The following is a 27,212-nucleotide window of genomic DNA, read 5'->3' on the forward strand; positions in this document are numbered from 1 at the left end:
AGACATCCTGGGTTTCAATTTGAAAACATAAGTTTCCTAATATGGACTTATATTATGTAAGTTATGACCATTTGAAATTAGGCCAACTGGGTAGTCTGATTTTCTAAGTTTTAAAACTTCATTTTAAATGCCCAAAACATCATGCTTCAATGTGGGCTGGCCCATAGACCCTTGGAACTTCCAAAGACAATTAAAAAGCCCCAAAAACCATAATTTTAACTTATAAATACTCATCTTATGCCTCCAATCAAAACCCTAGATAGAGTGATTTTTTGGCCCCCATCTTCTCTAAAAGCTTTTTTTCCTCTTTTCAAAACTAGGGGGCAGCCCTTTAGCACGTTTTTAAATCATCAAAAAAATCTCTTTAGTAAGTTCTAAGGCAGAATTTTTTTTTGAAAATTTTTTTTCTAAAAACCTTTTCAAAACCTTTTATTCTTGAGTTGTGATTACTAACAAATATTGTGTTCTTTGATTATCTTTGTCTTCTCCATCTAACCTTTGTGATTGTAGGCACTGAGGGGCCGGTTAAATAACATCAAATTTGTGATTCTAAAGCAAAGTGAGTCTCTTTTCCATGATTTACCACCTTGCTTAATATGATTCACATGATTTTCTTGATATAGTTTCTCCATTTGTTATATTAGACGTGTTTGATGTTTTAATTATGTTTGATATGTTCAAATATGATTTTTGGTTGTTTATAATCTATTCTTGTTGTCCCTAGTTTGTTATTTTGGTTTCATGTAAAATATAATATGTATGTTTATTTTATGGAGTTTAGTTTAATTATTTGTTTTGTTTCATGTTTATTTGTTTATGTTGATGCTTTGTATTTTGTTTTATGTTAGTTAGTTTTTAGGGTTTCTAACATGCTTGTTTGATCTCACATATTATATCTTTGTTTGATTAAATCTCTAAAAATGTAATTTTTCGAATCTGTGCTAAAGGATGCGTATGCATTTTTGAGTATGCGTGCGCATGGTTTAACCATGCATATGCATAGTTGAATACGGGTACACAACTTGAATCCAGATTATAGAAAAATCTTGTTTTTTATTATTTTAATCACTTTTTTCACATGTTATTTGATCTATTGGACTATGATTAGGTTAATTATTTATGCTTAATTATTTTCCATGTTTGCTTTAGTATTTTTGCCATGTTTAGTCTATTTGATATTATTTACTTGTGTGTTTTATTTAATTGGCAACTTGCCATGTTTAATTTATTTTGTTTGATTATGTTTTATTTATTTCCTTTTATCTTGTGATATGTTTTAACATGTTGTATGTGTTTTTTTTATTTAAAGTATATGATGTATGTTTAGGTTAAGGATTAGGGCTCTCTTAATAAACTCTTTAATTAAATATGGCCTAGCAACACATAATGGAGACTGGCCCACAAGCCGAGTGGTCTTGGGCTTCCCAAGCCGTACCCAAACTCCAAACCCATAATCTAGTACATGGATTCATGTGTGTAAGTGATTGGCCCAAAGGGCCCAATATGGTTCCTAGACCTAATCTAGATGGCGACTTCATTAGTCCATAGGGGGTATCAGATCATAACAAAGAGACAACCAACCTCTAGACTCTAGATTTATATGGATAGAATGATCTAACTCATCCAGACTGACTTGTCTTTCACCCCAAATAGACCTGTACTTAACCAGAGCATCAAATTTTTGAGCATTTTGAAGCACATAAAACCTAGTTTGGTCAAAGACCTCAATTGATTCAAAAGTAAACCAATAGGCTCTTTTGACTATGGTCTTAATGTTTCTAGACTTCTTACGGGCCATTACTAGAATCTAAGGAGTTGAAAACAAGAAGAAAACAAACCACAGAAACCTCCAAACACCATAATCTAGTACATGGATTCATGTGTGTAAGTGATTGGCCCAAAGGGCCCAATATGGTTCCTAGACCTAATCTAGATGGCGACTTCATTAGTCCATAGGGGGTATCAGATCATAACAAAGAGACAACCAACCTCTAGACTCTAGATTTATATGGATAGAATGATCTAACTCATCCAGACTGACTTGTCTTTCACCCCAAATAGACCTGTACTTAACCAGAGCATCAAATTTTTGAGCATTTTGAAGCACATAAAACCTAGTTTGGTCAAAGACCTCAATTGATTCAAAAGTAAACCAATAGGCTCTTTTGACTATGGTCTTAATGTTTCTAGACTTCTTACGGGCCATTACTAGAATCTAAGGAGTTGAAAACAAGAAGAAAACAAACCACAGAAACCAAGGTCAGACTGCATTAGAGAGAAATAAACACAATGTATATGCAATCTTCAAAATCTATATGATGCATGAAGCATAAACTCCAATGATGCATGAACTAATACTTTGAAATGTTCAATTTTATCACAATTTTGAAAATTAACCCAGAAAATCAAGTTTTATGAAAAATCCCCAAATTTTGAAGAACATAAACCCTAATTTTTCAAAAAGCATATCAATTGACCAATTGATCATCACAACAATTAGGGAACATGTTATAAGCAATCAATCAATCAATTACAAGAGTTAATTTTAGACAATTTCAACCAATTAAAAAAAAAAAAAAAAAAAACCCCAATTTCCTCAAGAACACATGAACCATAATTTCGAAAATTTTCACAGTCCATGAAATTTTTCAAATTAAAGCAAAGAGATCATGTTAACAACATGCATACACAAAAACCCATTGATCATTTTGAAATAAAAACTTCAAAAATATCAAAAACCCCAAAATCTACAAAGTTCAAAATTTTCAAAATTTTTAAAGATTATGCATGAAATGGTTGTAAAATGATCAAAAAGAAGGGGTAAAAGAGTCATACCTAGAGTGTAGAAGAAAACCTTTGAAGCTTTTAACTTGATTAAGACAAAAAAAATTTCTAAGAAAAGGGATCGAGAGCAATAAATAAACCCTAGAATAAAATGCATTAATGAAATGTAGAAAAATAAAATCCTAAGCGAAAACTTTGTTCAAAGGAATGAGAGAGATAGCACGAGGACCATGTCAGATAGACATAGTGAAGTTAAGTCTTTTTTGCATCCACATTTTCTTAGATGCAGACCTAAATTTGGAGTTTTCAAACACATGAGATTTTTTATCAACTCCAGCATTGGTATAAAGGCTAAGAGCCTTTACCAACTCATGAATAAGTGTCATGAGATCTTGTGCTTTTGGCACAAACACTTTTTGTTTGGTTGTTTGCTTAGTTGCTTGCAACTTGAAACAATTTGGGTGTATACGCCTAGCTCCACCATAGAGGTGACAAAACCATTGAGACTTGTGATATTTCTTACCAATAGGATGAGTAGATTCTGGGTTTCGTTTCACTAAGATCTACCCTATTTCTCGTAGTATCTAGGACCTCTTCCTTAGGTATCCTAACATCAGGTTTAGATATAGATGCAGCAGGGGACAAACTTGGGGGGAGTCACAACTGAAGATAAACCACTCTCAACAAACCCTGACCTTGTCTTATTAGTGCAAATTTTTGAACATTCAACATGTTATCAAGTTTAGAAGTAGAAGTCCTATCAAGTTGTTCTCTAACAACAAATAATTGAAATTCTAAACTTTTAACTTTTTCAATCAAAGACATGTTCTCAATCTTAACAGCAGTTATAAGTTCATTGGCATCAAACAATTTGACCAAAAGAGTTTTCTTTTCATGTTCAAGAGTTTTTATCTTTTTCAATCCTAGGTCAACATTCATGGCATCTTTTGCTGCAATCTTGCAAAGCTTGTTATATGCCTCTTGCAAGTCATCATTTTTAGAGAGTTCCTCATCAGAAGGGTTCTTCTTAACAATCTCAATTTCATTTACTACAACTGTAGCAATGAAAGCCATGAAATTTTTTTTTCTTGATCACTTTGAGACTCGTGATTAGATCCGTCATCATCACTAAGAGTAACAGCCATAGCTTTACCCTTTGACCTCAAAAAAATGAGACATTCAGATTTAACATGACCATACCCTTAACAACTAAAACACTGTTGGCCTAAAGAATTGTTAGAAAATTGAACAATTTTATCTTTTGATTTTTCTAAAACATTGTTTTTGGTTGTTCTATTCTTCTTCACATTCTTAGGGTTTGCATTATTTCAATTTCTAGCCCTTCTATTATTGTTTCTTAGAAAATTTTTGAAGTTCTTGACAAGATAAGCAATCTCTATTGAAGAGATCTTATCATCAAATCCAAAATTATCTACATCATCTACAAACTTTAAAGCCATAGATTTAGATTTGCTAGTCTTGGGTAAGTTTGACTCATAGGATTGAAGAGATCCTACAAGTTCATTAACAAGGAGGGTATCTACATCCTTGCTCTCAGTTATGGTAGTGACTTTGGGTCTAAAATTTTCAGTCAAAGATCTAAGAATCTTTCGAACTATCTTAGGTTGATCATATACTTCACCCAAATTGAAGGCTGAGTTAACTACGTCATTCAGTTTAGCATAAAACTCATCAAACCTAAAGGTTAACTGTTGCAATTTATTTATTTTCATAGCCTTAGTGCCTTCATGCACAGTTTTTTAGGCAGTGTGGGCAACCTCTACATCAGAGATCCTTTTGAATTCTTCCATAGAAACAGCATTGAATATCGCATTGATCAGTAGACCATTGATCTATAGGAGTGACAAGTCTTTCCCAACCATTTTCCACAAACAACCAAACCCTCTCATCAAGAGATTTTAGAAAAGCTTTCATCAAGAGATTTTAGAAAAGCTTTCATCCTCACTTTCCAGTAGGCATAATTATTCTCATCAAAGTGGAAAGGGATCACAAGAGAGTAACCATGTTCCATGATAGTAGACCATTGATCTATAGGAGTGACAAGTCTTTCCCAACCATTTTCCACAAACAACCAAACCCTCTCATCAAGAGATTTTAGAAAAGCTTTCATCAAGAGATTTTAGAAAAGCTTTCATCCTCACTTTCCAGTAGGCATAATTATTCCCATCAAAGTGGAAAGGGATCACAAGAGAGTAACCATGTTCCATGATAGCAGGGGTCAAGATTCAACTTAAGGTAAAATTACCTAAACAAGAGCTAACCCACTCTGATACCACTTGTTTATTTATTTAGACCCCTTAAAACATATTAGTTTAACCTGATGAATTAGCCAAGTATTTACTTAGGTTAATTATGAGATCTAGGTTAAACACATGCAAACATATTACTTGGTGCAGAAAAGTAAAGAATATAGTAATATGATGACCTAGGAAAACCAATGAAACCAACCGTTTCAAGGTAATAACCTAGGGAGAATTTAACCTAGCTATCCTCAAGGTAAACAAATCCACTATGATAGAATGAAAGATTACAATAGATTTAAACCCTAAATCTAAAGCTCCTCAAGTAGAACTTACTAACACGACCACGTGTAGCTCCGACTCCACAGACTCTTCTATCTTGGATTTGCTAAACATAAACTCCTAGTTTGTGACTTTAAGATCTCACTCAAAGGTTTCAGATCACCATCAATAGTAGATCTTTATGCAACAACTTGCTTCCACCAGTTCTTGATTGTAGATATCGTTTCGAAAGACGCTTGTAGAGTTAGAAGGTTACGCAAACCTCACAGATCTCATAGAAGTAATTCACAAGGCTTCCAAGAGCTTGTAAAACATTATTAGGGTTTTCCTTTTATACTAGGCAGTGTTGGATTGAAACCCTAGACGTTTTTTGTGGGCTTTGGGCTTGATTTAAAATTTGCAGAACAAGATTTTCAATCAATTGAACATATGTTCCAATTGGTCGATCTTCATAGTTACTAAACTCCTTTTTCTGCAACTTACATGTTCTTGAATCTTGACTTGAACCAACATGAGCAAAGTCTAACACCTAATCTAGACATGTTTCTATCTCGGCTTGCCAACATACATAAATTTGGAAACTAAACATTTAATCCTAAATATTTAGAACCTAACAATACTCTTTGGCTTTGTAGTTGCAATAATTTTCCTCTCCTTAGTAATTTGACTTGTAGTTATAGCAAATCTCATCCCTCTCTCTCTCTCTCTCTCTCTCTCTCTCTCTCTCTCTCTCATTTTTTTTCTTGTTCTCTTTGTTTGTAGAAAAAATTTGTAATACTTCATATATATATATATATATATATATATTTAAATCATCTTTTTATTAGATTTAATATCATTTAAGTTTCTTAGTGACCACCCTAAAATAAATTTCTAAAGCCACCACTACCTCATCGACATTGTATGTAATATTTCTAAAAATTTTTATATGGGTTTTAGACTCTTTTAGTCCAAAATAATGGAATTTCATTCTCTTATTCTCTTAAAAAAAGAAATTTTTGAGTGAGTGGCAGTGCTCACGTTTTCCTTTCTCAATATTTTGGCAAAGATCATGTGACATTGTTCTTTTCTTTTCTTTTTTCTTCAGTAGAAACTGCTCCTAGATTCTGAAAATTTTACCTTTAACACATAATGGAGTATGACAGATGAAGATTGGCCATAGGATTAGGAGAGAGAGAGTTTTATGGTTTCCTCATTTATTTGGGTTTGACAGAAATAATGTGAATAAATTTTTTTTTTCTTTTTTGAAACATAATTTTATCGTCATTTGCCACGTGTGAGTCGCGAGTTAGGCAGGTCTCATTCAAGTCGCAAGAGCAGCTTTGACCACACTTTAACCAGGATCATGTACTTTCTACCCTAATACAATTTGCCCGGGAAAAACCCATTAAAATGAGAGAAAAAAATACATAGAACTTTGCCACTAAATTAAGGGCCAACAAAAACAAGAACCTTAACATTCTCCACATATTCTATTTTTACTATGGTCACATCCCTATGCTTTTTTTACTATTTCTCTGATGAGATGATATTTATGGCGTATGTGTTTTCTTGTCTTGTGTTTTTTTTGGTTCCTTGGATTGTGCAATCACTCCACTTTTGTTGCAGAACAAAGTTAGAGGAACCTATTCCAATCGCATAACACCAAGGTCTAACAAGAATTTCTTAAAGTCAAACAACCTATGTATGCTGCTTCACAAAACGAAACACGGCTTCCATGGTGGAGTCAATAAATACAAGATTGCTTTTACATTCCTCCAACTATGCCTCCTCTAGCTGGGCTGAAAATCAAAATTTGTGTAATCAATGGTTATGAAATGCTCACAATGATAGACAAACATATAATCTCTCGTTCCCCACTTGAGTATATGCTTCACTGCTACCTAATAAAGTTGTCTTGGTTTTGATTGATATCCATGTCAACTGCGCAAAAAACATAAATCTAGTCAAGTACATAGCAAGTTCTCACTTTGATTGAAGAAGGTAGTTTTATTTTTAGTAAAATTGAAGAAGGTAGTTTGTTGATCTATTTATACACTTTTTTTTTAGTAAACAGTAATCCTTATTAGGACACACACGAAAATAGTAATATTAGTATTTTAAATCAGATTTATAATACATTATTTAACCAGAATACAACTACAAAAGGGCTTAACTTTTGTAGTTGTAGATAGTGATTATAAATAACAAACACTAGACACACACAACCAGTGTGAGATAAATAACTTTTTTTTTTTAGTAAAGACACGAAAATAGTAATATTAGTGTTTTAAATCAGATTAATAATACATTATTTAACCAGAATACAACTACAAAAGGACTTAAATTTTGTAGTTGTAGACAAGGATTATAAACAATAGACACTAGACACACACAACCAGTGTGAGATAAATATCATTTTTTTTTTTAGTAAAGAGTAATACTTATTAGAACACACACGAAAATAGTAATATTAGTGTTTTAAACCGGGTTTATAATACATTAATCTATTTATACACTTAATTTTTATTTCATAACATAATATTTGTTATTGTAAGTAATTGAATTTTGTAGATGTCTATTACTATTTTAAAAGAAATTATTAAAATGCACCATTATTCCATTGGAACATGAAATAGTCATTGAAATATTCATTAATATTTATACTTGAATTAAGGATAAGTTTTAGGAATTTAAGAGACATTGGTTTAGTTTCAAATGTGTCAAAAATAGTGTTTTCTTCTCCCTTTTTTGGCCTTATAATATGTGGGGAACGAGGATTTGAACCTAGATTCTCTTTGTGAAGAAGATTATGTTAAAGGTAGTTTTACATGAGTTAAAATTAATTTTAAACCTGTTTGGATGGAGGGGGGAAGGAGGGAGAGTGGATGAGAGTAGAGTAGAATTGGCTAAAAATAAGCTAATTTTTGGCTAAATCTACTCTACTCTGTCTCCCTCCCCCTCAATCCAATCGGACCATTAAAGAGAGGGACACTAAACAAAATATTATAGTGGATTTGAAATATAAATTGGGATACTCAAACAAAACTTAGAGTGGAATACATTAATTTTTGTTGAGCTCCTAGTAAAGAATGATTTTATTAATCTTGCTATTTAGCAAGGAGTATTGATTATCTCACAATTGTTAGTATATATTGTTCATACACATTATTCATTTTACCTTTTAAATGTAAATATTAGTAAAAAAATGTGTACATTGCACGTGAAATTATGAATATTGTATGTATGGAATGTATAATAACTGATGTAAAACAATAGTTTCCATAAGTCAAAAAAAAACAAAAAACAAAAACGAAAACGAAAACGAAAAACGAAAAATCTACCCATGTTATCTATTATTTTGCAGGACGACGCAAGAACTTGCCAAGATTTCATAAATTATATCATATTTAAACAAACACGTACATCCAACCTGACATTCATTCATAAAAGAACACTGAGCAACAGCCTTTCCAATCCTAGGATTCTTCACAAAAGAATATCCAAGAGAAACAGTTGGACATTGCCCTTGTTATTGCCTTAGACAAAAGAAACCGTTCGCTGCTGCAATGGAAATAGTGAGGTAATCTTTACGAATTCATCGAGCCACATTCCTAGGCCAAATACCATTTCTACTTGTTGACTTCCCTGCAGCACAGAAACCCAATTACAGTTTTTTTTCACCCTGAATTGCATCATGGGTTCTGCTCAATTTCTCGAACAGATTCTTATAGTCACAGTTTTTCTATTGCTATACAGAAACGTTCTAGGCCAAGGAGGGACTCCATCTGTTGATCCTGATGAGAAGAATGCCCTTTATGTTCTCAAGTCTATATTTAACGACTCTATTCTAAATGAAAGCTGGAAGGGTGATCCTTGCGATCTTGCTTACCCTTGGTATGGCATTCAGTGTTCCACTAAGGGTCATATTATTGGAATAGAGTTGAACGATATGGGGCTAAGCTGGAAAGTCGATGTTAATGAATTCATGAACTTCCCTAAGTTGATTATCCTTAGCTTCCAGAACAATTCTCTATGGGGAAATGTAATGAATTTCTCCTTCAATCACAAGATGAAGATTATTAATCTATCAGGCAACAAGTTAGACGGGCCGATTCCAGGTTCGCCTCCAAGTCTTAGTGTCTTGGAGTCATTGCAGCTTTAACCAATCTAGCATACTATTTTTCAATGTCTCAAACAACAGTCTCACTGGTTCAATCCCAAAAACTCAAACTCTCCAATCATTTGGCTCTGATTCATATTCTGGTAATCCTGGGTTGTATGGTCCACCCTTAACGGCTACCAGCCGCTCTATAAATGGCACGGGAGAGCCAACTTCTGGAAATTCTCCCCCAAACTCAAATGGAGATATCTTTAAGAATATCTTTCTTGTTTTCGTTGTTCTCCTTCTAGTAGCTGTGATTTTACTACTAATTCTGTACTGCCAAAAAGCTCAGATGGTAAAAAAGATATTGAACGAAGCAAACAAATTAAGAAGAAGCCGGGGAAGTTGAAAAGATTATAGAGGCAGCAGAGAGGAGCATTGTTGTGGCAGCTGAAGAGAGCAGGAACCTCGTATTCATGGAGGATGAACCGGCTTTTGAAATCCGTGATGTTCTAAGAGCTTCTGCTGAGGGATTGGGCAGTGGCAATGCCACGTATTTAAATTTTTTTTTATTTGTTTTCCTTTAAAAAATAAAATAGGAACACCCTCAATTAAAATCATGGACACTCTCAAAAAAAATTTATGCCAAACAAATTTTGAACTAAAATCTAAAAAAAATAAAAAATAAAAAATAAAAATCTTATGCCAGCCAAATCTAAACATATATAGCTTTCAAACCCAAAAAATAATAATAAATAATAAATAAATAAAAAAAATTGTAAAACCTTATGATTTTACCGAACAAATTTGTTTGGATTTTACAGAACAAGCCCAAAAAAAAGCCCAATATCAATCCTAAACAAATACCCAAAGGCCCAACCCCAACGTATTCTTAAAATATAAAAAAAAATTTAAAAATTTAAAAAAAATTAAAAAAAAAACCAATACGAATACGCATCCGCCTCAATCATCAAATGGTAATGCTAAAGCAAAACCTAAAATCAGAAACCCTAAATAAAAAAACATCATCAAGGACAACGCCTTACGCCTCCATCTGAAACCTCATCATCAAGCACATAGGCACGACGCGGCGAAGACGCCTTCGCCTGAAACTTGAGCAACAAAGCTTGGATCGGCATTGGAGATCAAAGATTGGAGATCGGTCCGATCAGATCAGAGCTTGCGACGCCGACTGAGAGAGAGAGAGCTCAATGTATGCGACGCCAATCAGATCAAAGCTTGCGACGCCTCAAGGTATTTTACACTTTACTTCTCTGTTCTCTCTCTTTTTCTCTCTTAATCTTTGAGTTTTGCTGTGGATTGTGGTTAGAGACTGAGAGAGAGAGAGAGAGCTCTCTTTCTTTTTGAACTGATTCTCTCTCTTTAAGTCTTTATAATTATTCAATTTATTTGCCCCTGATTTTTTTGACTTTATCCGTTGGTGTGTTACTGTGTTGGTTAGTCGGTGTTGGTGAGTTTGGCTTTTAGTGTATTGTGATTTGTGACTTGCTATTAAGAAACACCAATTTATTTGCCCCTGTTTTTTTTTTTTTACTTTATCCGTGGGTGTGTGCACACATAATCACTTGCTGTTAAGAAACACCAATTTATTTGCCCCTTTTTTTTTTTTTTTACTTTATCCATGGGTGTGTGCACACATGATCACTTGCTGTTAAGAAACACCAATTGATTTGCCCTTGTTTTTTTTTTTTTTTTTTGACTTTATTCGTGGTTGTGTGCACACATGTTCACTTGCTGTTAAGAAACACCAATTTATTTGCCCACTTTTTTTTTTTTTTTTTACTTTATCTATGGGTGTGTGCACACATGATCACTTGCTGTTAAGAAATACCAATTTATTTGCCCCTGTTTTTTTTTTTTTGACTTCATCTGTGGGTGTGTGCACACATGAGGTGTGTGCTAGTGTGTGCTAATGCACAGTAGCTTGTTGCTAGATGGCTAGTAGTTAGTAAAAAAAAAATTAATGAAGCAACTAAATACCAATAATTAATCATTTAATTAACTAATACATTATAAAACATAAAAAAAATTAAATTATTTTAGGCTAAACAACAATTAATAATTTAATAATTAATGAAACAACAATACAACAAATTATAGTTTATAAAAGACAAACAAATTAATGAAACAACTAAACAACAATAATTAATAATTTTATTAATATTTCAAATGAACTTATAATTTTATTAATGAAGCAACTAAACAACAAATTATAGTTTATAATTTATTGTTTTTAAGCACAAACTTCATGCCGGCCAAATCTTGAATTTTGGCCGGTATTTCCCGAAACACCCAAAATAGACCAAAATTACCCGAAATTTTTTCAAAATGGAATAAGAACACCTTAGACAAAATTCCTGGAGTCGCCACTGATTGGGCAAAGGGATTTTCGGGAATAGTTATAAGGCTAACGTAAGTGGTGGACCAAGCGTTGTGGTGAAGAGGCTAAGGGATTTGAAACCACTAACTAGTGAGGAATTCAAAAAGCAATTGCGAATGATTGGAGATATGAAGCACCCAAATCTGCTTCCCCTCCTTGCCTACTACTACTCCAACGAGGAGAAGTTTTTGTTGTATAACTACGCAGCGAAAGGAAATTTGTTTGATCGCATACGTGGTGAGTTTTGTCTTTGCCTCTTCCTTTGTTTCCTTCTGGTTTTTTTTCCCCCCTGCAAGAAACAATTTCAAATAAGAAAAGAAAGTACATTTATGGCTTTATAATGGTTGATATTGTCTATTTTGATGGGTGCATAATAAAAGTGGTATTAGTGACGCTCACAACTAAGAAAAAATAATGTTACTTTGATTATATTAGACTATATTAACCGTTTGAAAAATATATATTGTTTACCTAGTTATAATTGGGATACAATTTTGAATAATCAAAATGAAAGTTTTATATCAATGGACATTGCAAGAGAGAGAGGTGGAGATCGAATTCCATTCAGATGGGATGCGAGATTATCAGTTGCTCGAGCCTTGGAATATCTGCACCTCAACACCAAGAGCCAAAGCATAGTTCCCCATGGCAACTTGAAATCATCGAATACTCTGTTCGATGAAAATGACAAGGTTCTCGTTTCTGACTACGGCCTTGCTTCACTACTTGCACTTCCCATTGCAATTCAACATATGGTATCATACAAATCACCTGAATATAGAAACAAAAGAAAAGTTTCAAAACAATCTGATGTTTGGAGTTATGGCTGCCTCCTTTTAGAACTATTTGTAGGGAATTAGCCCAAAATTCCCAACCTATGAGAAACAAAAAAAATAGAGAAAACACATGCCAAAGAAAAACAATCACACGTATAAGACAATATTTACGTGGTTCAGCAATTTGCCTACGTCCACAGAATTGCAGGATTTCACTATTATCAAGGAAAAATTACAAATGCGGCAGTACAATATTTCAGTCTCTCAAAAACAACAACAACAACAAAAACCCTAATCACCAAAAACGTTTTCTCCATGGACTAAACCTCAAAAAATCTTCCATTAAAAACCACGCAACATTATTCGAATTGGGTCGAGTCATCAACCGAATCAAACATAAACTAGGCTCCACAAAGCCCAACACTATTGACAAGAAAGATCTCAGCAAGGACAACTCCACCGGGTGTCAATGGCATCGTGGATCTCAGTAATTGGGTTCATCGTGCTCTCAGGGAAGAATGGACAACTAAAGTATTTGACCTCAAGATATCTATGCAAAGAAACGCAGTTCCAAGGATGCTAAGACTTCTACAAATTGCAATGCAGTGCTGTGATAATACACCAAAGGAGCATCCTGAGATGACACAAGTGGCGAGAGAGGTAGAAAATATTAAGGTTCCTGAATCAAGGGATGAAAATGACGGATTGTTGGATCGGTCATTCGAAGATGGTTCTTTATCAACCTCTGGAACTAGAGAAGAGAAATGATATTGAAGAACTCAAAAATTGCTTCCCCACACCTCCATAAGATTGATTTTAATCAAGAAGAAAGTGAAGTATAGTGTTGAGATGATGCAATCCATGTCAATGATCAAGAGCCTAGCTTTCATGTAATAAAATAAAATGTGTAATATTTTCGAAAACATTTATGAACCTTGTAAGTCATTTATGAAACTTCTCAAACAATATCATGTGAAATAGGAAATAAACTGGTTAATTTTTCACTGTTTACAGCTTCCAGTATGCTTGCTTTTTTTTTTTTTTTTTTTTTTTATGGGGAACAAAGGATCATTGCCTCAAGAAATTGAAGTACAACAGGAAAGACAAAAGAAGAAAAGAGACCTCTAGCTACTAACCTACTAGCGCAAGGACAGCAAACAAAGAAGGATCCTCCCAAACCTAAAAAGCTTTTACACACCAGCCAACTAAAAACTTATATACTATCTTGATGAACTCCCTTTTCAAGAAGACAAAAACTAACAGAAGCAAGAAAAGCCCAAGATCCCAACAAAGCACCGAAAAGTGCTGCCAAATTAAACTGTCTCAAAGACAGAGTCAGCTAGACCAGAGTTGACCAGTTCACAGAGGCACTTAGGTGCCCAGTTGTTCTCTTCCTCTGAAGCTTCATTCACTCTCAAGTGCTTTGCTCCAACCTTCAACATCTGGGCGAGAGTTTGATCATCGCTTACTTTTCCTTTTGCACGGGCAACTTTTTTCAAACTACCTTTACCTAAAATCTGTTTTCCTTTTTCATTAGCTTTGGCCTGAAAAATTACACCAACTTGGACAGCATTGGTTGGATTCTTCTGCACTGGGTTGTCTTTCTCATTTTTATCTAAAGGGGCTTTAGTACTTGGGCTCCCTTGAGAAATAGAGCCTTTTGGGCTTTGTGAAGTAGGGCTTTTTGGCCCATGGGAGAAAGAGCCTCTATGCTCAATTAAAATATCCTGCCTTAGATGACCACGTGACTTCTCACAGGAACCCAAAACACTCAAATCCTGCCCTGCCGCTTCACTCATCATCTGCTCTATAGATCCACTAAAGACTTGTACGTCACCAACAAGCTGTCCATCCGCACATGTGGTGTTATCGCTTCCCCAGGTATCACCCTTCTCCAAGCTTCTTTTCCCACCCTCAAGACCTGAAGCCTCAAGACATGCCGAAGCAGAACCAGTCCCCGGTCGGGTCTTTTGCTGCACCTCTAACTCATCAGAGACCACTCAGATCGTGTCCTTGCTCGAGTTCCTTTCTTTGGCTGCCACTTTTGCGATCCACCCAGCCCTTAACCAGTCCCCATATTGATGGCAAGCAGTTTGCCAAACATTAGATGTTGGGCAATGTTTTTTATCATGCCCAAGCTTCCCACAGATGAAGCAATGTTTTTTTGTATTTTATAGTATGAGTTAATGCCTGGACTAAGGTTGATATTTCCATGTTACTATACAAATTCCCTAAATACTGTGGAAAACTTTTGCGTAAAATAGCATATATGTTAAAATGATATTGTAATACTATGTAGTACATTAGCGAATAATAAACTATATGTAACATGATATTTATCATATTATGTTTCCTATATTTACTCTTAAATGGATATATATACAACTGAATAATTCTTCCCAAAAAATAAAAACAGATACAATTGAACAATGATGTTGCTATTTAGGAATCTATAGTGTAAAATTAGGCCTATTAAATTTTTGGGCAATTTTTTTTGCTGAGTAAGAACGATTTTATAAAAAGATAGCAAAAGATGAATTTGGGGGAATTGGCCCATCAGCCTCAGCTTATGGCTTGGAGTCTCAAATACACACAGAATGAGGCCCAATGGGCTAACTTATGGGCAAGGCCGATGAAATCTCTGGCACTGTGGCGCAAAAATGAGAAGGAAAAAACTTTGAAATTACAAAGGCCCTAGTGTCTATATGTGCGCGTTAAGTTATGTACTTGATGTGATGCACATTACGATAATATGATATTAAAATTTTTGATTTATTTTATTTTTTTCTAATATTATCATAATGTTAAATTACAAAATATATCACATCACCTTCATCTTATCACATTCCTAAACAATGTAATGTTGTATTATTGCATTAAGATTACATTAATATAATATTACAATAACATAATATTACATTATGGCAAACCAAACGTCCCCTTAATGATCAATTCACATACATGGGTAAAATTCAATTTAAAATAACTAGACGAAAGACAAATCCTTACAATTAGATCTAACATTCAATTGCCTATGATATTAATTTTTTATATACATAAATAAATGTATATAAAAAAATAAAAAATAAAAAGTCAAGCGCTAGCTCCAACTCTAAGATTCCTGCAATTGAATCTGAAACTATAACACATTAAAAATGTGAAACACAACTCCATAAATAAAATAGATAAAAAATAAAATTTATTTTTTTATGCAAGATAAAAATTCTACTCTATCCTAATCTAAGTGTATATGTGTGTGAAACTCCTTCCTGGAGACTTGAACCCAATCTTTGCCCCCTCATACCCCACGTGCACTTATATATACTTGTACAATGATTATTGCGCCAAAGGTGTGTGGTAGTAAAAAATAAAATAAAATAAAAATTTTGAAAAATATGCTTCAAATAAAACATGTAGTTGGTAAATTATATAAAAATTAAATTTAATGCACAAAAGGCAAGTAAGAAAACATTAAAAGTTTTTTTGTTTGATGTACCAATAATTATGTCTATTGAATGCTTATAGTTAACAAGTAATCATTTATATTAAGAAGTTTTCAGCTCTCTTTGATGAAAATAATATGTATTAACTACAAACCGATGGGTCTTAACTATAAAATTATAAAATAAAATGAGTTTTATCCTAAAGTATGCATTCAAAACTCTAAAAAGAGTTTGAATCTAAATATTTTTAGATTTACAAGAAGTCAGATATAGCCACTCAAAATTAGAGTCATTGTACTGCCATTCGTAAACGACATATTCAAGCACAAAATCAGAGAAGGAAAAGATGCGAGAAAGAGAAAGAAAATGAGTGAAGGCGAAGAGAAAAACAGAGAGAGAATTAGAGAAACTCTGAGAGGAAAACTGATCTATTATTCACTGAATCAATTATAATCTGTTACATGCTACACCTATATATAAAGGATTTACATGAATAAATAGGATCTAGAAGATTCTAGAACCTTCTAACAGTTCTAACTAACTGTAACAGATTTTCCCGCCACTTCTGGAGCTTGAACTGCTTGAGCTTGAACACACTCGTGCCATACCAGAAATGCACATGCCATAACTGACTCTCAAGTCTCAACCACACTCAAAACGACCCAGTTTAATTAAGTGACCTGCACGTGTGTGAAACCAACACGTGTTAACTATCTTCCTTCTTGGTCTGCAAGTGCTCTATTTTTCTATCTTTACCAAAATCAATGCCTTTTATGTTCTACTCTGAAGTGATCTAGCCACCCTTTTGCTTTATGATACATTGGGTCGTCTTGATTCAATGGATTATTCATGCACTGTCGAAAACTCCTAAGAATACATATTCCATAGCCTTCGATACTTCTTTTTTTTTCTTAGGTTGCATTTAGATAGCTTATTTTTTGTCAACTTATTTCACTATTTAGCTTATTTTTGTTACTATTTATGGGCCTCACTACACTTTTTGGTATTATTCATGAGTCTTACTGTACTATTTTAGTTAATTTTTATCTTTATCTACAATACTTTAGTAAAAAGTTTTCGGTTTCAGCAAAATATGCGGATCCCAAACAAACCCTTGGCCTATCTTCACAACCTTCAAATTTTTTTTTTAGACAATTATGAAATGGTTCTTCAACATTATCAATTTTAGAGTGATGAGAAAGCAAGATTGGAAGTGAAGAAGGATGGAGAAAAAGGCTTAAATCCTTATGCCTTATATATAATTAAAAGATTTCAAATAAGTATTGTTGAAGAATCATGACTTTCAGAAGTATGAGTAATTTTAAGTTTGGTAAATTCTAGTTTAGGTAATTAATTTTGACTACGGTGATATGGTCACAAAATGATGCATTCTAATTTGTTTTCATGTTAATATCTAGTTTTTACAAAAATCAAGTATATTTATAAGAGTGCAATTAGTATTTTATGAATTTTTTAAGGGATGGCCTAACAATCATAATATATTAGATCAAATCATTCATTTCAAAGGTTGTGAAAGGATCATACGTCACTTTCTTAGATCATGAGAGTTCGGATTGCCCTTGATGCTGCTAGAGATCTTGAATACGTCCATGAGCACACCAAAAGTCATTATGTACGTCGAGATATCAAGACAAACAACATCTTACTTGATAGTACCTCTAGGGCAATAGAATAAATCTATTTGATGATATTAAAATATATGAGATTGATAGAAATAAATGCGTTGATTCCAATACTCAAGAAAGGAAAAATGTTATACTATACAACATTTTCCCTTAAGAAAGTTTATTGAATTGGACAGATGTTTAGAATTGTTACTTTCGATAATAGTTTCTAAGTGGTTTTTTTTTTTCTTTTTCTTTTTCTTTTTTTTTAATAAGTAACGTTTCTTTGGTAAGGTTGAGCTTTATAAAACGTTATTATGTCATTGATAAGTGATCTTTACCAAAAGTCATTTAAACTAATTGGCAATGGTTTGAACATTTGAAGAGCTACAATTGGAGAAAATAGGGTTTTGCCCCTTTTAGCAAAAATTTCCAGCGTTTTGCCTTCTTTCTCAAATTATATAGGGATATGCCCCTGTCTTAAAACTCAACATTAAAATAATCAAGTTCTGCATAAAACTCAATGATCTAATAGTCGAGTTTCTACAAGATTTTTGCTACGCTGGCTGGCCTTTTCATTTTTTTAATCCATACATAACTCGATTACTTTAAAATCGAGTTATATACCCGACTATGAAATTATTGAATTATAAAACAAAATCGATATCAGTAGAATCGAGATATGCTTATGTTATACCATTACATCTGCTCCCATTCAAACTGTCTTGCTTTCAGTCTGAACTGAATTCCACTGCTACTCCACAGATCCACAACTGCTACCAGACTGAATTGAAATTTCTATCACCTTAAGTAAAAAACCTATACCATAATTTTATGGCAATGGTATTTTCATTTGATATTGTACTGAATTTTTTTTTCTAGTTAAATGGGTGTTATGTGAGTACATTGGTGTAATTTTGGTTGTTTGTTGTAGTAAATTTTAATTACAAAAGAATGAGAATCTTTAGCATAGCAAGAAGTAATCAACTATATACCTTACTTTTCTTAGATTGTTATAAGATGGTTAGTGAAATGAAGAATAACACATAATTATAAGAATATGATAAGTAGCATTTACGGTCATGTTGATAACTCTAGAAGGCTTTTATTAACAAATCAGCAATGCAAAAGCAATAAAAGTGGTTACTATAGACAAGATTATATGCTAGTCTCCCTATCTATTATTTGTTAATTGCGTTCATAGGTGATGGGACTCACATATCATGCATTAATGCATTCCATACTTTAGTTGAACATACATAATCATCATTGTCAAACATTGACAACAACACTACGTCTTACACAGAATGTCTAGACATTAACAACAACGTCTAATATTCGTAGGTAGTACTTTTTAGAAATCATCATTGTTTGAATATGAGAAGTTTGAAATATCTTTATCATCACCTAAAGTAGTAATTTCATTAATAGACTTGATGGCTCGCTCTTGTGCCTTCCCTGATATATGTTTCCTAGCCTTTTGGACTGCATGAAAACGGTCTAGTCGTCTTTGCATTTGATTGTTCTCCCGTTTAAGACGAGCAAGTATGTTGGTAGGTTCGTTTCTAGGTAACTCGGCTAACCATGCTTTAGGAACTCGTAACTCATGCCATCGATAGTACACCTCCAACTCACACCTCTTCTCATATAGCTCTGACCATAGCTGTTCTGCAGTAATGAACTCTGTTGTGGTGGTCTCTGTACTCAGTTGTGTAGGTCTGCCAACCATGATGTGTTCAATGCTTCCTAGACTCTCATATGTGTATATTGGAATATTTTTGAAATCTCTTTTCTTTCCAACCCATTTCCCTCCATAGTAGTCTATGTATATCTGTAGTTATTGCTTTGCTGGAACTTGTGATGATGCATTTGTTGAAGTAGATCCAAACTTGTTTCTCACCATACGTTTTGAGCTTGAGGTGTTGCGACTCATAACTTAGTCAGTCGAAGAAGTTAGTGGGATAGAAATAATCCATTCAATATTATGGTGCATTTATAAGCTCATCTCATGATCCAAATATCATAAAAAAATTTACATATGAATATCAGGGCTTGTCATGTCAGTACAGGCTGGAAAAATGGTACATGAACGAGAGTACCCATGCTCCCATTGTTACAGTGTATTTCCACATGTGTACAGTAGTATAAGTCAATTATATTTGCATAGTTGTAGTGTGCTTGACCAGATCCTCATCTCTAATTCACACAATGTCATGCATTATGCATCATTGTACGATTATTCTTTTGTTTATGTTACGGGCCATATGATAGATCTAGCATGTAAAACTACATCAATTTAGAAATGTCTTAGTCATGTACCATGTTATGCAGCTATACATTATTCACTAACAGTTGATGCACATTGTTAACTCGATCTTTTGATGTTATTGTAGTCAGCATCAATGGGTGTCCCTTATCGCTATAGGCCACACGATGTGTTCACCGCGATGGGTCGTTGTTGGGTACTAGAAGATGAATTCAGCTATCCAATCAATCCGAACCTCCGAAATAGTGCACAAGTCCACAATACAATAAGGGTGGAGTGGGACTGGTTATTCTGTGAACAAGAGATGTTTTATGATGAGATGGTCAGTTATGAGCTGCCAGTGTCTCGACGACTCACATCGCAGATGCTAAGAGACACTATAGACGAACTTCGTAGAGCATTGTGTCGCATAAGAGAAGAAAATAATCGAATGAAGATACGTCTAAATCGATATCGGACCCAGGTGGAGATTCGAGAATCAGTGGAAGGTAAGTTCTATGAGCATGCACGATACATGCAATCACTTCTTGTAGCAGACATTTATTAGTCGAACGTGGAGATGTCAAATGAAGAATAATCGTGTTATGGTCCACTTGCACTTTGGTGTATAACTATTATCCTTAATTATGTTTTAGATGTATGTGTGTTACTGTTGTTGTATTTGTACTGTGTAAGGAACATTGTTTATGTTTAGGGGACAATGTAAATCTTATCATCGTTTGCAGAAATATGCACGTCTTATGCATAATTGTAAATAACTACTTAGGGAGAAGGGGTGTGCAATTTATTACATGCATAACACATACAACATACATATTCTTACACAATATACCATTAATATGCATGACCTGCATATCGACCAACTGGCATTACCAACATTGATAACATAATTCTAGAGATAGTACGCACCCCACATAGAACCTAGTTAGGCAACGTAGTACATAGATTTTCATTCTGACAGGTAGTCCTCGTAACTGAGGACATTATTACATTCCACTGGGGTGAACTGCCTATTAGTTGCAGCGGCCTGCTCTTCTGCAAGCTATAGTAGGTGATACCTGCAATTATGAAGGAACATCAAGTTGTTCTCCTTTCGGATTTTGGCCACGGCCCGTCTACATTTGTCCATGTTTCCCCTTAGCATTATCAGCGAAACTCGGTCCTCCAAAGGAGATCATTATGTAAAGAGTTGGACTTGTTCATGCAGTACTCCCATTCTTGCCACAATCTTGCATAATATTCTCTCTCATCGTTATCTCTCTCCCTCCTGTAGTTATCAGGAAAACAGGGAAGGAGCTAGTTGCGCATTGGCGTTGCAAAAGGTGAATTTCACTAAGGTATATCTAGATGTGATGCTTACATGACTATATATGGAAGGATTGCATGGGCAACTATATGATGTGGTAGAATTGGCCATGTGTAAGTTGTTCAGTTAATAATAATTGGTACATGAGTCAGCTTGATTGATTGATATGACTAGACTGGGTGCAGTAATTCATATTTGGTATAGCAGTAAGGTCAACTGCATAATAATAATTGGTACATGTAGGCTATTCACTTGATATGACTAGACTTGGTGCAACAATTTCGAGCTAATGCAGTGAAGTGCAGTAGGTAACAGAAGTATACATGTGAGAAAGATAGTAGGGCTTGTGTTTGATCTGACTAGACAGGGTGGAACAATGATGGGATGTCAAACAATACACATATAATTGAGAAAATAACTCGACTCAATCGTAACATTTGTTGGCATGTGTGGTGTGTCTGCTGTGGTTGACATGACTGGTCTTGGTGCAACAGCGATAGGTCCATGCAGTGTAGTGCAGAAGCATGCGTAATTAATCATGTGAATGTGTTTCTATCTCAGTTAGCATGGTGAAACTATCACAAGCTGTTGTGTCGCAGCGAAAAAGTTGGCCGCATTAGTCATTTAAACTGTATTCACGTGATTCGGTTTAATATAACTGGAATCGGGGCAATAGTAACAAACAAGCTGATAAGGTTGCTGTGAGAAAGTTTGCATACATATTCACAACATGTAGAGATTATTCACGTAAAGCAGTTTGATAGGACTAGACTTGGTGCAAAAGTAGTTGGCGAATCAAGTTACTCTTTTTTTTTTTTTTTTTTAGGACTGATACTGTTTCTGATCTTTAAGGTTCAGTGGGAATTTAAAGTTATCATGTTAGTTACCCTATTGTAGTTATTATTACTATTGTAGTTATTATGATTATTACTGGTTGCTAACCCGTGCGATATATAGACCAATTGAAAAACACGATGAAGAAATGATAATGAATAGCATTATAAGACTTCTATAAGATTAACATTCATATACTCCATTCTAGGTGCGCGAAAGCAAAAGAATCAATATTTCAAAAAAAAAAAAACATTAGACCTAATGCGGGAGTACATGAGGTCGTGCCAAGTGTCGCTCTATTTTTATTATTATTATTTTTTTACTGTTACGCAAAGCATGACCTAAACATATTTTGTAGTTATCTCATTACACATAAATATTTAATCGTAACAGACACTTAGCTTGAATAATGAGAACTCAATGAATGAACCTAATAGCAAGGAAACCTGACTGCACTAGCGGTAAAGGCGGCCTCACAATTGGGCATATTTGTGGGAACCTTGAATAGGCCCACAACTGCACCAACAACAATACTCTTCCAATCTGCATCGCATCCTTCTTCGATGCACTACAAAGGTGCCTGTACAGCCAGGCTAATGTTGCACTACCCCAACTATATTGTCTCGCATTGCTGATGGGGTTGAGGAGCTGTAGAGGCATGAGTGAGACTCAGTCTGCCGACTAGTTCATGAACAACAGGGCCCCCATCTAAACAAGTAGATGGTAGAGGGCATGTTGCTACACTACTTCATCACTGGCATCCGCAGCTAGGGGAGCAGCAAACCTTGCATCAAGCCACTTGTATCTTATCCTCACCCCATTGAGGATAGACCTGTTTGAGTTACATATCGAGCACGGAGGTTCATGGCCTAACAACTGAAAGCACAACCAACTCCAATTCATGTCTGTCTTCCCAGTGACAGGCAAACCATCCACCGAAAGCCCTAGCATCACCTCTATATCTTGCAAGATGATACCCATTTCTCCATGGGGCAAGTGGAACGTGTGCTTCTCCGGATACCACCACTCGACCAAGGCCATGATCAAAGCGTGGTCGACCTCTATATCAGGAACCTTGAATAATCCGGTGAAACCTACTACATCGATGTATTACATGATACATGGGTTTGGCCCACCTCGTAGTAATGTACATTTACAGCGTCGACACTTTACGACGCCAAGCACCTCCTGCACACAAATGAGCATTGTGTTAGGTAATGCACACAAGGTAATTATAAAACGACTATATATTAATAATACAACTACATACCTCACCGTTGGTGTACCTCCAATGCGGAGTTAACCGATGATCCGACTGCCACCTCAACTGGGTATCATCGTCGAGTCTAGGAACCACGAAATTCAGTGCCTGCATATCTAACATGACAGCAAATAGATTGTTAGCAATTATTAAGGATTCAATCATTAAGGATTCAATCTATGAAATGATAAAAAAGTTAATAACTTTTCTTGATAGTTTTTTCTATTCCCTATAAAATAACTTCGAAATTTATAAATAAATTAAAATGATGAAAAAGAAGGATAAAAAATAAATCTTAGAGAGTGCTAATGTGATAAATCTTGACACAAGTAGAACAAATATTTTTATTAACCATTCAAAGATATATCTTAAAAATCTATGGTGGGTAGGAAAATCTGTGCATCAATCAAAGTCTCTCTCTATTATTACATAGATTTAGTCTTTACATATATGGGTTTTATTAGTGTAAACTTTTTATGAAACAATAAAAAAGTTACTAAGTTTTCTTGATAGATTTTTCTATTCCCTATAAATTGTTTTTTTTTTTAAATGACTGATTAATAGTTGCCATAATCAACTTTATATTTACAGTATAGGCTTGATGGTAAAGGTGATAAAACATTGGGAGAGATTGCAGGCAACTTAAATATTTCAATAAAAATGGTTTGGAAGCATGACGTTAAGGCTCTCATGAAGCTCAAGCATCCAACTCAAGTGGATTATCTTCGCCAACATATAGCATAAAGTGATCAACATCATATGTTTCTCTAGTATATAACTGTTTCCTTCTAAATGATTTCTAATTACCAAGTCCTACTGCAAACTAATGATCTGTATTATAGTAAAACACATAGCAAAATATACAATCAATTAGCACAACTTAGATTTTGTACTCAAGATTCTAGAGATAGGTTAAGCATCACTAAGACAAGATCAATCAAATGTATTTGGGGCTTTGGGTGCCCTTGAAATTTGAGTGGCCATCCTTTGTTACAAGGAAATCATAGCTAAAAATAATGAACTACAGCAAAACCAGAAACCATTGATACAATTGGCAGTCTGTATCACTCACTAGAAAATGAAACATTTGACAATATTTTGAGCCAATTGCATGGTTGTAGTGGTACATTTTTCTAGAGATAGGTTAAGCATCACTAAGATCAATCAAATGTAAGTTTCATATAGGAATTGCACTGTCAATGAGTGACCTAACAAACAGAAAAATACATGTAGAAAGCACATACCATATGCTCTGTTTCTATCTTTATTTCATTGGTCCACCTACTATTTCAATGTTGGGGTACATTCCTCCCTCCAAATGAATGAAATTATTTTCTTTTTTATGATAAGTGTCTTTTTTTTTTCTTTTCTTTTTTGGGAAATGTCCAAAAGGATTGAAAGTATTCACTCCCCAAAAATTTCAAACATTTTTCAAAATTTTCACATCAAGATAGGTTTGAGGAAACAAAAGATATTGAAAATTTAAAACATGCATGTAAAGCTAGGTGCCTTCCATCGGGCCTTGGTATGGTGGCAAGTGCCTTCCACTAAAAGTGATAGGTCGTAAGTTCGAGTCTGGAATCAACCTCTCCAAAGAAAATTTGGAGGTAAGGCTGCTTATCAATCACCTCTCTTAGACCCCACAAAAGTGAGAGTTTTGTGCACTAAGTATGACCTTTATGTACATAGCAATTAAGTCTCTTCTACCAATATTATTGTTTCAATCATGGAATTATAAAGTATGACTAACAAGAACTTTTTGCCATGCATTGATTGCACTAGTGATGGATTCCACAAGTGAGCTAGACACCTCATCCATGAAGCAACTACTGCTCACCAATGAAAAAAAGGAACATGACTTCCAAAAAAAGAAAATATTAATAATAATACACTCTTAGAGGATAAAACTCTGATACTGTGACTCAAATTAGTAAACATAGGCGAAAAGTATGAATATTTGTTATTTTTCATCACGTATCAAGACATAAATGACATCTATGCAAATCTCTAGATGCACTTGTTGCTATCAATGCTTGAGGATGCTATAATATATACCAAAAATAGGGAATTCTAAGGTGGGGGTGGAGAGGAACACATTTTAAATAGGACTCTTTACCATAAAGATTGAATGTGTAAGTAAGTTTCCTAAATCCTTAGTCTACGTACCCTTGTTCAGTACCTTCCTTATAAATGATAATTCACAGTAAACATAAGCTTTGTTATATTTAGCATTGAACTCCCAAACTAGATACTGTCACCATATAGTTGCTCAACTAGGTACTGAAGAGTTTACCATTACAAATTTATAATCATTACTAGACAATTTAGATATGGGAATTAATATAACCAACAAAGAGCTGAAATTGTAGTGAATGGTAGAGTTTTGGGTAGAGCTGAAATTGCAGTGAATGGTACTGAAGAGTACTATTTGGCATTACTATAGGAAGTAGAGTTTTAATAGTAGAGTTTTTGCTAAATATAGCTTTATTTGAAATGCTCTTCTTAGTGTTTTGACTTTTGAGCATTTGGCAAATTGTAGTGAATGGTGCTTTAAAGTTCCAAATTTATAAAGCATGAACAGTAAATTTTAGAGTTTCTCCTAACAAAAACTCCAAATTTCAGCTTTAACCTTTTAAGGACTCCTTAAATATCTATTTTTAGTGGTTTAAAGTCCTATTTAAACACAGAGCCAGACAGACCCACAATACACTACTAGTACTAGGTAGTAAGATTTGTAGGTGTAACCAATCGACTAACAAAATATTAGTGTCCTCCTGTTATAAATTAGGAAGTTCTTTCTATTGAGGATTTTGCTTAAACTATTAAAAGAGAAATATATTTCAGATTACTCAAACATCTTAAGTTTCCTATGTTGCCCAGAATTTCATCTAATTTGAAAATTCCACTTCTTAAAACCAACAAAATCCAAATTCCATGCAACCAAACACAACTTTATTCGAACAATTCAATAAAGTGCAAGTAAGGAATTCGCAAAGCTAAAACTATATGCTTGATAAGCATCACTAAGATCAATCAAATGTAAGTTTCATATAGGAATTGCACCATCAACGGTAGGGACCAAAGCGAGATCCCCCTCTGATAATCATCCATTTCACAAAAAACAAATGTAGCACAAAACAGTAATCAACGGCAGAGCAATGTACTTGTAATCAACGGTGGCGGGTACGGTGAGGGTTCGACGAAAGCACCAGGGTTCCGACAACAGCGACTGATTGAAGAGGGTGACGGAGACTAGATAGGGAGAGTGAGATTGATAGAGACTGGGGGAGAGTGAGGAAGAGTGATCGTAGAGAGCAAGGGAGAGTGTACAGGGAGAGTGATGGCAAAGAACGAGGGAGAGTGTAGAGGGAGAGAGTGAACAGGCGTTGTGAGACGTTAGGCATTCAAATTGTTAAGGTAAACTCGATTTTCTAGTTACCGAGTTATGCATGTATACAAGAGCATTTTTTTATTGGAAAAAGCCACGTCTGCTTTGCCAACGTGGCACAAAGCTCATACTAACTTGACTGTTTTTAGTAACTTGCTTATAAGATAATCGAGTTTTATATGAAAATCGAGCCTCACATTATCGAGTTTCAAAACAATGGCATATCTCTATATAATTTGAGAAAATGGGCAAAATGCTAGAAAGTTTTGCTGAAAGGGGCAAAACCCCATTCTGGCCGCTACAATTTAGAAGCTATAATGACGGTAAAGGTAACAAAGGAGTAAAAAACATGATAAAGAGAGATAGTAGCCAACGTGTAATTTTTTTTTTTTTATAGAAATGTTAGGTACTACAAATTTACTACAAGAGTTTTACAAATTGACCTCTCACCAATCAGAATAAAACAATTTAAACATTCATGATTATATGGTTTAAGTGGTA

General features: G+C 34.4%; 1 protein-coding gene across 1 annotated transcript; it reads left to right on the top strand.

The window, feature by feature from the left end:
• Positions 1-9,003: 9,003 nt before the first annotated feature.
• LOC115966557 (probable inactive receptor kinase At2g26730) lies at positions 9,004-13,356 on the top strand. Its single transcript, XM_031085769.1, is given in 6 exon segments — positions 9,004-9,407; positions 9,466-9,783; positions 9,785-9,954; positions 11,816-12,053; positions 12,351-12,660; positions 12,994-13,356. Coding segments are annotated over 6 exon segments (1,803 nt in total).
• Positions 13,357-27,212: the final 13,856 nt, after the last annotated feature.

The sequence above is a fragment of the Quercus lobata genome, chromosome 11 (assembly GCF_001633185.2).
Source record: "Quercus lobata isolate SW786 chromosome 11, ValleyOak3.0 Primary Assembly, whole genome shotgun sequence".
Taxonomy (NCBI): domain Eukaryota; kingdom Viridiplantae; phylum Streptophyta; class Magnoliopsida; order Fagales; family Fagaceae; genus Quercus; species Quercus lobata.